The sequence below is a fragment of the Capra hircus genome, chromosome 13 (genome assembly GCF_001704415.2).
Source record: "Capra hircus breed San Clemente chromosome 13, ASM170441v1, whole genome shotgun sequence".
Classification (NCBI taxonomy): Eukaryota; Metazoa; Chordata; class Mammalia; order Artiodactyla; family Bovidae; genus Capra; species Capra hircus.
Genome location: NC_030820.1, coordinates 41,382,554 through 41,395,545, shown reverse-complemented (window position 1 = coordinate 41,395,545; position 12,992 = coordinate 41,382,554). Strand labels below are relative to the sequence as shown.

The 12,992-nt window shown below is 52.3% G+C and overlaps 2 protein-coding genes across 5 annotated transcripts in view; one reads left to right on the top strand and one right to left on the bottom strand.

Annotated features, from left to right (window-relative positions):
• The window catches only part of NAPB (NSF attachment protein beta), a 35,294-nt gene extending 31,873 nt beyond the window's left edge, over window positions 1–3,421 (top strand). Inside the window, exon 11 of the mRNA XM_018057280.1 lies at window positions 441–3,421. Within this exon, the coding sequence (XP_017912769.1) occupies window positions 441–551 (111 nt within the window). The 3' untranslated portion in view covers window positions 552–3,421. The remainder of the gene's footprint in view (window positions 1–440) is intronic.
• Window positions 1,651–12,939, bottom strand: GZF1 (GDNF inducible zinc finger protein 1). Of its 4 annotated transcripts, none has more exons than XM_018057276.1 (6): window positions 12,866–12,939; window positions 10,336–11,732; window positions 9,180–9,274; window positions 7,586–7,753; window positions 6,981–7,138; window positions 1,651–6,707 (listed from the first exon to the last, which is right to left on the bottom strand). In XM_018057276.1, the coding sequence occupies exons 2-6, from the start codon at window positions 11,709–11,711 to the stop codon at window positions 6,372–6,374; spliced, it is 2,133 nt and encodes a 710-aa protein (XP_017912765.1). In that variant the 5' UTR covers window positions 11,712–11,732; window positions 12,866–12,939; the 3' UTR covers window positions 1,651–6,371. The 4 variants fall into 4 exon arrangements, with proteins under 4 accessions (XP_017912765.1, XP_017912766.1, XP_017912767.1 ...); XM_018057277.1 differs by lacking the exon at window positions 12,866–12,939 and adding an exon at window positions 12,434–12,855; XM_018057278.1 differs by lacking the exon at window positions 12,866–12,939 and adding an exon at window positions 12,691–12,855.

Sequence of the window (12,992 nt, the reverse complement as noted above, 5' to 3'; positions counted from 1 at the left end):
CTTCAGTAACTCATTCAACCTGGCTTTGAAGCCATGGTGGGAGGGTGAGTTTCCCTCTTTAACTTTTGCTACAAAACCGTTTTCACCCTGTGAAAGTCCATTCTTTAATGACTCATGGAAGTGAGTTGAAGGAATTTTTCCTTTTGGTCTCTCTCTGCAACTGTGTTTTGTGTTCATTGGAGATGGAGCCACATTAATTTTCCACATCCCTTTGTCCTTATACAAAGTCTTACATCCTTTGTCATGTTAAACGTGCTCTTTGTCCAGTTACAAAGGCTGCTGTGGATTTTTGCCACAGCATGTTAGCATAAGAGCAATGTTAAAAGCTCTTAATGAAGAAAGTTGTAAACTAGAATGAATGATTTTAGAGTTAGTATGGTGTAATTCTGTGTTTGACTGTGTTTCTGTGGACCATTTTCTGCTTCTCTTCCCTTCACCAGGTGAAGGAGTTTGACTCCATCTCCCGCCTGGACCAGTGGCTCACAACCATGCTGCTGCGCATCAAGAAATCCATCCAGGGGGACGGGGAGGGGGACGGAGACCTCAAGTGAGGCACAGTGTCCCTGCGGCATGCCGCCGAGTCCTTGTTCATTTCGCGTTAGGGCCAGTGATCATTGTGGGATGCCCATTCAACGGCTTCATTTCGTTGCACATGAGCCTGATGATGTGTGTGTGTGTGTGTTTAAGCCGCCGCGTGTGTCACCGTGCTGTGGGCGGGTGGGCCGCTCTTATGCGTATTGTGAGTCTGTGATGGGCTGCCTCCCGCTTGTCAGAGTCCCCAGTTTTCCAAGAACTGCTCCAGAATCTTCCTCCTTGGTATTTCAGTATGTGCAGAGCTTGTGTTTCATTTTGCCACGTTTTTATGTCCCTTTCCCTGGACTTGGTACCCAACCCAGTTGTTGTAATAGATGCTTTGCATGTTCTCTGTGAACCTGCGCCTTGGTGGATTCTCTAAACGTGTTTGTTTAGTGTAGGATGGTTGTTCGGAATGCATTTATGACTTTCCTCATTAGAATTATTTATCCTTTTTGTTATCTCGTGATTCTTTTGATGGTGCCAGTGACCCGTTTCCCTGCTCTTGTGTATTCTGTAGCTGATGTGCACGTGAGAATTCAGGTCAGCCAGGCCTGCTGGCTGCTTGCAGTGGGGATGAGGGAGCTTCCTGACACAGCCTGCTCATGTGTGTGGCCGTGTGGAGGTGAACCTGAGCTCATAAGTGCACTGTGCGTGAGATCTAGGAGAGACAGGTGTCTTCCTTTCCTGGAGGGAGTGTCCACTTCTAGTTGGGGCAGGACCCTTGCTTCACCTTCACAGAAAGGTGTTTGAACTGGCATATCCCTTTCCTTTCATGTTCACACACTTTCCCACTTTGAGAGGGCACCCCGTGTGCCCCCTTGTGTACATCCTCACCAGAGCCGGGAGGTTATCTCAGTCGAAGCTTGTATGTTATTCATTTTCATTTTTAATTGTCATTCATTTTATCTGTTAATTGGACACGATGGGCTTGGTGGGCTGAGTACAGTATAGTTTACTGCACCATCAGGAAAGAGCCCCAGTGAGCTTCTGAGGGGACCTGTCCTTAGCTGATGGATTGTTTTATCTGGTGTATTTGAATTCTATCCTATTGTTTTGACTTATATATGTGTGCTATTGACCTGTGAACTTAATCCCTGCCCTTGATGTTACGTGCTAATAACCTTGTGCTTTAGACGTGCTCTTGTTTCCTGAATCTCTTCTAAGTGATTTGTTTGATGTGCATTTATTGCTAGGTAATGGCAGTGTTGACAGATAAATGGGATTTCCTATGTCCTGTCAGATGTTAACTGGTATTTGAAAGGTGTTCAATTTTTGGATGGCCAGCAACTGGGATTCAAAGGTGCTGTTGGGCAGAAATAGAGAGTGGGTCGAGGTTGAGGGCTGAGCTGGGAGGAAGGTTTGGGGATGGGGAACAAGTCCGACTAGGAGGGAGGAGAAAGTGGCAGAAAGGAGGCTGATAAGGACCAGCGGAGGCCTGATCGTGGAGCAGCCTTGTGGGCAGCTGTGAGGATTCGGTGGCTGTAGTTGTGGAGTCATCTATGTGGCCTGGGCTGGTGGAGAGGAGGGGCAGTGGTGGCTCTATCCCAGCCCACAGGGCAGTCTCAGTGGACCAGGAGACATGGGGTACTCTGACCTTGGACTCTGGTATCCAGTGAGGATTCCTTCTTTCCTTCAAAGGTCTGGGATCCTTAAAAGAAAGCTGGCTCTTGGTTATGGTCCATTTTGGAACAGAGCCTGCTTAGTACTTCTTCACTTTCTATCAGAACCTTTTAAGAAAAAAACTTAGAGAAGTGGGGTTTTGTTGCTCTCTGTGATTCAGTGCCCAGCCTGTCAGAAGCACACGGGTGAGATGAGCGTGTGTCTGCCGGCTGCAGGCCTGGCTACCCAGGGGTCGGTAACCCTCCCTGCCAGTCATGCACTTTTGTCGCTGGTCTGGAAAGTCTGCTTCCACTTGTTAAGGAAACTTGTGGTCTGACCACGTAAAGGAAAAACCAAATGACGTTTGTTTATTAGCTTTTTATCCTGATCCCCTGACAGACCCCTGTCTGAAGATCTGTGGTTTTGAGAAATACTCTTGGCACCATTTTCAGTCCCTGGGATGGGAAGATCCCCTGGAGAAAGGACAGCCACCTACTGCAGTATTCTGGGCTGGAGAATCCTATGGACTGTATCGTCCACGGGGTCGAAGGGTTGGGACACGCCTGAGCCACCCTCACTTTTATCACATCAGAGTTGGTATGTTGAACACTAGGACCAGTGCCTGAGTTAAGATGCTTTTGTTTTTAATATTTCACATGAAGAAGTAAAAAATAATTGTAATGGCTAGAACAGACCACTAGAACATAAAAGTGAGAAGAAAAACATCCCAGGAACAGCTCCAGGCTTCCTCCCTAGAAACATTCCATCAGAGTGGGCAGTGCTGTGACTCATAGCGGTGACTTCCAGCATTTATAAATCGTTATTTATGAACAAAATATAATGACTTATGTTACAGTCTTCATATTTTAGCAAGTCATGTTTAGTTCATTGTTAAGAGTTAAAATTTCTTATGGGAAAGCTTTGCTTTTTGTGGCAACGTTTTTCTAGCTTGTGTGAACTTCTTTTTTACTGAATGATTTGGAAGCAGTGTCCTTGCACAGCCGTGACCGCGTGTGACAGTGCCCCTGTAACCACAGCGTGTGCGTTTCTTGTTTCCTCTGACACCATGTGTTTCAGATGCCCAGAGTCAACCCCCAGGGCTTCTGCGGCGGGCCTGGGCCTCTCTTCCCTGGGGCTGTCGGGGAGGGTGTATTATGAAAACTCACCCTGGATGATAAATCCACCTTCACAGAGTCTGTGTATTTTGTGTGAACCTGTACAGTAAATAAAGTCCCAGTTATGAGCAGCGTGGTATGTCTTTCCTGGCTGGTTTGCACAGGTCAGGGCTGGCTTCTCATTCTGGAAGGTGTCCCCGGGCAGTGGGCATGGCTGTCCAGGCTCTGTGAAGACCCATCCTGTCTGTTGGTGCCACTGCTGGTCTGCCGAGGGCTCTGCAGTCTCCACATTCCCATCCTGCTGCTGCCAGGTCAGGGAGCTCCGACAAGGTTCAGGGAGGGGCAGCGCCTTGGTGGCAGAGGCCAGCATTCGGTCTGTCTTGGCGGAGCCACGTTGACTTGGTGCTCAGTGCCTCGGTCAGGTCCCTCAAAGATCATTCGAGGCAAACTCACAATGAATAGACTAACACGTGGTCCCATGTAGGAGCTCTGCCCTGTCGTTGATCCTCAAGGTAAGTTTCTCATTCAGATGCCTCTCTCAGAATCTTTGTTTCCTAACAGAAGCCCTCGCGGTGGGTTTGGCCAGCCTCGGGGAGGGTCCCATAGCCCCTTGCCAGTGGAGGGAAGTGGGCAGTTGCTAGGCATCAGCTGGGTCTGACTGATGTGCCACCTGGCCCTGTGCCTGTACCCTCCTGCCTGCCTTGGTGCTTGTGGACAAATCGCCTTTCACCTTAAGCAACAGGAACACCATCAAGTTAAGGGGACAGGCACTCTTTTGGTCTCAAAAAATGTCCTTGCTGTGGCAAGGCACGTGACATGCCAGTTAGAGTTTAAATTACAGCTCACACTCACATTGGTCAGTTTAGGTGACTGTCTTCGGTAAAACCACATATCTGTGAAGGTCATCTTTAAGAAAGGTCTTTCCTTACCACCTGGCCAAATTTATTTTCAAAGTCTGTACAACAAATTTTGGGTAAAAGCAGAGGCAGGGGAGCTCTGGAGTTTGGGCTGACTGCATCTTCCACACGAAGGCTAGAAGGTGCAAAATGGCCCCCTTGGGTAGCATGTCCAGAGGGTCTGGGGCTGACAATGACCTGGCAACACAGCACCCACAGTGGGAGAAACAGAGATGTCCCCAGATCCCTGAGATGCACCTTCAGCAGTTTAGGAAGCAGCCCTCCCCTCCCTTCCGCTCCCCAGAAGCAGACAGACAAGTGACTGTAGACAGAGGCGGCTTTGTGGAGCAGACTCACCATGGCCGTGACGAGGCCGGGCCTGTGCACAGGGCTGGGCCTGTCACATCTCAGAACAAGTGCAGCAGACAGGGTTGGCGAGACTCTCCAAGGACCAGAAAATGCAAATACCTGTTTCAATCAGGAATCTGATTTCTACAGAACATGAATTCTACATCATGAAAATAAACAGCCTTGCAAAACTATTTTTACAAAACAAACATTTATTAACACATAAAACTTTTGTAGAATCTCTAAAACAAATTCAAGACAAAAATTAATTCCAGTAGGTAACAAAATAATCTATTATTTAAATTCCTTCTCGTTAAGATGACTTTATCCCATAAAACAGTTCATCAGCGGGCAGGTTCGTTCTGTTGAGAGAAAACGTGTGTGAAAATAACTTCTGTAAATACAAGAGGGTGTTGCTGTCACAGCAGGAGACGTGTGGGACTCAGTACCCCAGGAGCAGGCGTGTGGCTTGTCAGCCCCCGGGGCACCGTCCGCGTTTTATGGGGAAGAAGCATCTTGGGTCTTCCTCTGGCTTTTCGTGCACCTGTGTCTCCATCTTGGACTTAAACATACAGTACCTTTCTCTTAGAAAATGAGTGTTTTCACAGCAAGTTTAATAAATTAAAATTTAAGAAAAAGAGCGACTAGTGACAGAGAAATTCTTTGCTTTTGATCTGGGTCACCTGTGAGTCAAAGCACTGTGCACACAGTGAACCGCCCTTGCCAGTGGGTCAAGAACCAGGCTGGGGCGGGATGCAAATGCCACCTGGGCAAGAGTGGCCAGCGTGACAGGCACATTTAAGACAAGGCTGGCCATTCCGTGGTCCACTGTTAAGGCTAATCAGAGAGGAAGGAGCGTGCGGAGGCGCTTGGTCCCTGCTGCCCAATCTGCTCATGCTCCCAGGGGAACGTATGTCAGTGGCTTGCCTGTGTCAGGCTCCTCACGCATTAATGAAAAACACTGGGTTTCTGAAAATCACAGAAATAAAGTCAAAAAAGTCTAGCAAAACTACCAATACTCTTGTGTTCTTAGATTTGCCACAACCACTGCATTGCTGCTTATGGATAAAATAACTACACTATGTTTCAAGTGTTCTCAGCCCCTGGCTTTTTTCACACCTCTTTGCGAAAACTACTCCACTGTTTTCTGCTAGTCTTTGGTAGGACAGCTTTTACCTAATTGGGTTTTTAGGAAGGAAACCTGATGGCCACATTTCACTTCAAGTCATTTTAATGACCAACTTCCTAGTTGCATGTGTGCTATGAGCAGCTACCTGGCAAGCATTCGGTTTAGTGCCTACAAGCAGGGCGGGGGCCAAGTGCTGTCGTTCATCTCCAGCCCAGAGTATCTCTGATGGGCTTCAGTTTGACAGGAAAGAAACAGCTGAAAATAAATATGTGGTCCCAGTTTTCTTTCACCGTGGTAGAAAAATAGCTTTAAAGTATCAGAAACAAACCTACACAAAGCCTAAGGCAGCAAGCCGGTACACAGTTCCAGGAGCAGGGTTGGCGCTCTGCCCCATGACTAAGCTGAGCAGTAACCGCGGCCTTGTGAGTGTCAGGGTTGCTGGGCATCAGGGCGCTGCCACCAGAGGTCAGTGAGGCGACGCTAACTGCCTTGTTTGCTGATGAAGTGTGGCTGAGGTCATGCGGGTCAGGATTTCTAAGGGAAAGCTTGAGAAGTGACTTGATAGCGACGTGCAAGTAGCAGTTCAGAAAACTGTGGAAGCCATCCTTGCCTGCTTCTTGGCCCCTGACGAAAGCTCACATCCAGCCCTCCCGTGCAAGTGCAGGCTGGAACCCTCCAGGCAGGTGACCCTGCTCCAGTCCACGTGGGTCAGAGAGCAGAGCTATGTGGGCCTGGCTCTGTCTGTGGTGTCAGCTCGCTAAGCTCACTGATGGCAGTGGCCAGCAGCGTGTCCTGGGACCCCACGGGGCCGTCGGACTTGCAGGCTGGGTCTGCGGGGCTGTCCTCATGCATGGCAGGCATGCTGCCTTGGACGGTGGCCAGGTTGTGAAAATGGCCATTTTCTGCAAAAGACAGCAATTTATCGGAGAGTTTGGACGGCGCATACTCGTCATCAGGCTGCTCAGTCTTGTGGCCGTCGCCGTTCTTCGGAGAGCCGTCCACGATGACCAGGAAGGACTTCCACGGAGTCGTCTTATCATGGATCTGGGAGCAAGCGCACAACAGCAGTCACCCACGTGTCCCTGCCCAGGGTCTACAGACCCCTGGTTCACAGCCCCCTGGTTCACAGCCACTTGTCACTGGGCCTCACAGCCTTCTCCACCCATCAGACCCGTCTTCACCGCGGTCCCTGTCAGAATGGACTCGGCCAGCACCAGGCCCCCCTCCCGGACGGAGGGCCCCAGGGCAGGAGGACGGGCACTCTGCCATCCAGGGCCGCGCAGCTGGAAGCAGCACCCCGGGGCCAGCCTGGCTCACCGAGGTGTGCCGCCGCAACGTGGACTTGTCGGTGAACGCCCGCCCGCACGCGTTGCACATGAACGGCTTCTCCCCTGTGTGGATCCGGTGGTGGCGCTGGAGGGCGTTGAGCTGCGTGAACTGCTTGCCGCACTGGTCACAGCAGTATGGCCGCTCCCCTGAGGGGAAGGGATGGAGGGAGGGGGAAGGGAGGGGAAAGGGCTGACTATTGCTCTGTGGCAGTACGGTGGCACCCCCCCCACCCCCGCCACAGCAGGGCCACAGGAGCACACGCCCCCCCCGCCACAAGGGGCCCCGGGGGCCGTGGCCTCACCCACAGCTGGTGCAGTGGCTGTGGGCAGCTCACCTACTTTCTAGTCACACCTGACCATGCACACCGTCACCCCTAGTTCTAATCTGAAGGTTTGAAAACGTTCACATGTCCACATCTGTGTACACATGTTCAGACCTTTCCAGTTTGTCAGAGAAACTAGAAACTCAGGAAAGTTTTAAATGCTATTAAAGCATATAATGTAAAGTTAAAATTGCAAATAATTTTTCAATAAAACCTTCAGGATGTTTTCTTGCACACTGACCTCCCATCTCTGGTGACACTCCAGCCATACCTGTGTGGACTTTGATATGCTGGTAAAGTGAATTCCGCTGAGCAAAAGTCCTGAAACAAACTTCACATTTAAAGGGTTTGGACCCAGTATGGATCCTATTGTGATGTTTTAAATACTCCTTGGAAGCAAAACTCTTGCCACACGTTTCACACATGAAAGGCCTCTCACCTACACAGAGAGAGGAGACAGGGAGTTAGATGTGACACAGGCGGGAGGACCAGGTCCACCCTCCGAAGTGCCCCGACAGGCTGCGGGCTACCTTCTCTTGTGAAAACTACTCGGAAACATCTACTCAGGTACAGTGCTTGCTACCCAAAGTTGGTGGAATTGCCCACTGGAAATCCCCAGAAAGATTCCAGTAGATTAGGATGAAAGAGCACGTCCAGCCAGCTCACATTTTGGAAATGCAGTCATTCCCAAACAAGAACAGTCTGCTGGAAAAGTTGGACTTTTCCACAGGGCTGTGGTGGGTCTCTAGCAGACGCCCTTCCGGAAGGGAGCGGAGTCTGTGGTGAGCACATGTGGCTGTCCTGGAGCAGCGACCGCCCACCTGGGCAGGTGAGAAGCAGGAGGGCGTCCACCCGCCACGCTGTGCAGTCTGCACCCCAGACTCCTCTGTTAGGTTTGCCCTGATTTCTCAAACGCCAAAACTGGCTTCAATAAAATCTGAACATATTAGCAAGTCCATCAAATGACCAGTTCTAACTGAATGCTTCAGTGTGACCTGACTCCCTCCTCCACTCTGATCAGACACCACTTCTGCTTTTTCAGTCTAGTAGTTCACATCATTAAGTGGCTCACCTGTCTCACCATCGGAACTTGAGGCTCACAGGACAGTGCAGAGAAGTAAACACTTTTAAATGCAGGCAGGAAAAAACTGGGCTTGTGTGATAAGCACAATACCCAACAGCTGGACTCCCCAGGGCTCTGACCCCAGGAGCACTGCGCAGAATCAGAATGGAGAGCTTAAACGTTCTCCCTTGCATGATGAAATTATACCACAAAACTTCTGACAACCCCATAATTCCACCACTTCAACACCTCATAACTCTTAAGTCTGCAGGTTTTCAGGAAAGCTGGGATTCACTGTATGCTTCATTGTGAATCTCAAGTTGACAACCAAGCACAGGCATTTTTCGTAATTATTCAGAGACCTTAGGCTGAAAGGCTTAGTCCTGGGTGGGACGGGGTGGATTTACCCGATTATTGAACCACTTTCTTGGGGCTGGACGGTCCATTTGTTCCTGATGCTGTGTTACTAGAAACAGCAAGAATGGAGATAACAGCATATGGCTTTCCCCACATTCTGAGCAGTTTCTTTGAGAAAGATTCTTGGAAAGGGAACTTGGGGCTGAAACACCAGGCTACCTCTGGATGCCTCGGACACAGGACCAGCAGTACACAAAGGTCATGGCCATGGGCACATGGTACTGGAGGCAGTGGGCATATTTTATTCATTTACTTGTGCTCACTTACTAGATGAGGAAGCAAATCCCGGCTTTAACCTGAACCCCAGGCAGACACAGCAACATCTAAACTAATAAACTGCAGTTTCCCTCCTACAGGAAAGATATTCAATCAGCAGCATATTTACCTGTGTGACACCTTTTATGATAAATCAGCATGTGGTTCTGAGTGAATCTTGCACCACATTCATCACAGACAAAAGGTTTTTCCCCCGTGTGAATTCTGAAACCATAAGAGTAATTCAGATTGTGTTCCAAAGCTCACTCTGCATCACCAAGCTCCTCCCTCACCTGCAGAAACCCTTTGCTCCACAAGCCCAAATGTGAAGGAATTAAAGGTAGTGAGGCCCAGGACTCTCAGCCCCAAGTCAGTCTCTGCCTGAGGCAAGACTGCCAAGTCCTGCCGGACACAGAGCCCGCCAAATAGGCCGTGTGGTTAGTGGTGCCCCACATGCAGGCAGAGGCCGAACCTCCACAGATTAAGACACTCAATAGCACCACATGGTATTTATAAAACTGCCTCATTAAGAACAGTCACCTAGACTGACAAAGAACCATGTGGTCAAAACCTTTACTGTCCTTTACTGTTAACACATGAAGCCAGCTGGTCCCCAGGGCACACATGTCAGCCCTGCACGTCGGGGCAAGAACGGAGTGACCATCACCACGTTTCCTGAGCCCTTCCTGAGCCAGGCTGGGGCAGGAAAAGGACAATGAACACCCACCTACCACCCCCAGACTGGCCCAGGGTGAGGGCAGATCTCGGGGAGAGTGGAAAACTGCTTTGTCTGAATTTCAAGTATAAGTACTGAGCATCAAAAGGGAATTTATTTAAAAACTGAATGTCACCTACCTGTACCTCAGAATCAATACATGGAATCCCTAACTGTCCTAACCCTGGAGCTTATCAGACTGACAGGTGGCAGGCACTCTCCACACCCAGAGAAGTGTCCCTCCGCTTAAGTCTCCAGGGAGACCGTGCCACCTGACTGGTCTCAGGCCGGGGTCCCAAAGTAAGGCAGTCTGGGGTCTCTGGCCCGACTCAGCAGAGGTGATGGGGGGCTGTAAGGGATGGAGAGGGGCCCCTGAGCCTGAACGGGAGGCTGGGGTCCCCATCAGCCCAGGCCCCACCCAGAGAGCACCATCCCCGCATCTCTGTCTCCAGGGAGAACCCAGACAATGGAAGCAGCCCCCGACTTCGAGAAGGAGCAACCGAACAGTGACCCCTCCAGGGAGAGGGGACCACGCCGGGCGCCCACGCCTCCACGCCCACCCCAGGCCTACCTCAGGTGGGTCTTGAGGGCTGAGGGCTGCGAGAAGGTGGCCGGGCACTCGGAGCAGCCGTAGGGCTTGTGGCCGGTGTGCGTGCGCTCGTGCAGCCGCAGCGCCGTCTTGGAGCTCAGGCCCTTGCCGCACTGCTGGCACTGGTGCCGCTCGCCGCCGCCCTCGTGCACCTGCACCACGTGCCGCTTCACGTCCTTCTTCCTCTTGAACTTCTTGCCGCACAGCTCGCACGGGAAGTGGCGCTCGCTGCTGTGCACGTGCCGCTGGTGGCCCTTCAGGTTGCAGCGGTTGGCAAAGGTCTGGCCGCAGGTGTCGCAGCGGTGCACCACCTCGGTGGCCACGCCGTGGTGGAGCCGCACGTGCTTCAGGAAGCTCTTCTCGTACAAGAAGGCCTTCTCACAGCGCGTACACTGGAAGTTGCTCCTCTGCCGACCCGGGCCCTCTTCTCCCTCCTCCTCCTCGTCCCCCTCCTCACCTCGCCCCACTTTGGGCGGCGCGGCCTCCGCCCCTGCCCCAGCCTCGCTGTCCTCCTCGTCCTTCGTGATTGCTTCTTTTTCGGTTTCCAGGGCTTCTGGGCTGGGCTCCCGGGGGCCCCCGCAGCCCCCCATGTCCTGCTCAGCACTCTTCTGCTGCTCCCGGAGTCGGCGCGTGTACTTCTTTTTAGGGATTTCCACGAACACCTTCCTCCCGGCCAGCCGCCCACTGGCCCTTCTGAGCTTGGGGTAGGGGGGCTTAGCCACGTCTTTCCTCTTGTCTGGCTTCTCCCTGGACTTCCTCGGGGTCAGATCTGGCAACAGGCCATTGCTGATTCTCTCTGCTGGGGGATCCAAAGAACTGGCAACCCCATTGGCCAGAGGGCCATCAGGGGCCACCCCGGCCCAGGCCTCAGGGGCGAGAGCAGCCGTAACCTGGGCGCCGCTGCTCCCTTCTGCCTCCTGAGACTCTGAGAAATTCTGCAACTCCAAAAGTACCGACTCTAACATCTGCTTCTTCAGCTGAAAACAAGTTTCGGATAAGTCCAAACACTTCAGCTTTTCCGCCATTTCCAGCATGCGCTGTACCCGGTCTTCCTCGACCTGTACCTTGGCCGTGTAGACAAACTCAAGAAAGGAAGCAAAGTCGGCTACCTGCACTTCGTCTAAGTAGACGTTAGTCCTGGCACCATCCACAGTCTTCTCGTTAAGGAACACTTCCTTAAAAAACTTGCTGGTGGCTGCCAGCACTGCCTTGTGGGCCATGAATTCCTCCCGGACGCCCTGGTATTCCACGCTGACGGTCACGTCACACAGGTGACCCAGCAGGCGGAGCTGGTGCATCTCATGCAGGAGGTTGATTGGGGAGGACTTGGATTCTAGCAGGACCGCACCACTCTCCATGTTTCTTCTTCCCAGAAACACCTTTGAACACAAACCAAGAATTATTCATGCACAGCAACCTCCAAAGCAGAAGGAATAAGAACTGAGGATTATATATCAGTTCTTTAGAGGATATAAACTGATTAACGACCTAAAAAACCTAACTTTTCTCCCGTACACTTTCAAGTCACACATCACATCTTAGCATTTTTTCTGAAGTCCCAGTGTACCTCCAGAGACATTTTTATGAAAAAAGACTAAGGCTGCCCTAAAGATATTATTAATGAAGTATGTTAAAGCAACAATTTGCTTCTCGAGGTGATTCTGTTATTAGCCTGCAGACCCAGACCCTGTAAACAGAATTTAAAGCAACAATAAATAAGCTGTGCTGCGTTGATCAGGAGGAGGAAATGGCAACTCACTCCAGTATTCTCGCCTGGGAAATCCCATGGACTGGGGAGCCTGGCCGGCTAGAGTCCCCGGGGTTGCAAGAGTCGGACACACGACTTAGCGACCAAAACACAAACGCTTTGATCTGGAAACCAGATAAAATACATGGCCACCACGGTTAGGAAAGTAAACCCTGACTGACTTTGGAAACAACCGATTGAAGAAAATATCTACTTTCTACGAAGAAAACTTCCTGGAAAGTAGCGGACAATCCACGGCATCTCCACCCCCGGACGCCCGTCCTACTGCACTGGGGCGATCGGGGGCACAGCGCTGGGGTCCAGCTGCGCTACCTGGAGCAGGGCCCTCAGTCCCTCCGGCCACAGCGGCTCCTGGGCTGGAGGCTGGACAGGCCGCCGTTGGAGTGGCAGCCACGCCGGCGGCCGGGCAACCCCGGGGCAGCCTTCGCGGGGGCGCCCCCTGACACGGTTACGGAGCGGCCGGGTCTGACTTGCGCCTCCCCCAGAGCACACCGCCTTCCAGTCGGGCCCGTCCTCCCAGACCCGGCCTCCGTCCCCCCGGTGCGGTCGGGTCCCTAGGTCGGCCTCACCGGTCCCGGTCCAGCCCCTCAGCGCCCTCCGGACGCAGGGGCCGCGGCCGCCTCTCCCCTAGCCCGCCGCCCGCTGAACCGACCCCGACTCCTCGGCGGCTTCCCAGCCCGCGGGTGGCCACTGAGCGCGAGGCGGGGGCCAGGCCTGCCGCCCACCGCCCCGCTGGCCGCGTACCCGCCACCTCGCCGCCGCCGCAGACACGCTTCCGAGGACTAGGCCTGGGAACGGACAGACGGACAGACAGGCGGCCCGACGGACGGGGGGCGGGGCACGGGGGTGGGGTCTGCGAGGGCGACACCGA

Excerpts from the sequence above, each read along its gene's own strand:
- GZF1 (XM_018057276.1), bottom strand. The coding sequence starts at position 11,711 with ATGGAGAGTGGTGCGGTCCTGCTAGAATCCAAGTCCTCCCCAATCAAC. Across the intron at positions 9,275-10,335 it reads GCCCTCAAGACCCACCTGAG|AATTCACACGGGGGAAAAAC; the intron begins GTAGGCCTGGGG and ends TTATGGTTTCAG. Across the intron at positions 7,139-7,585 it reads GCATATCAAAGTCCACACAG|GGGAGCGGCCATACTGCTGT; the intron begins GTATGGCTGGAG and ends CCTTCCCCTCAG.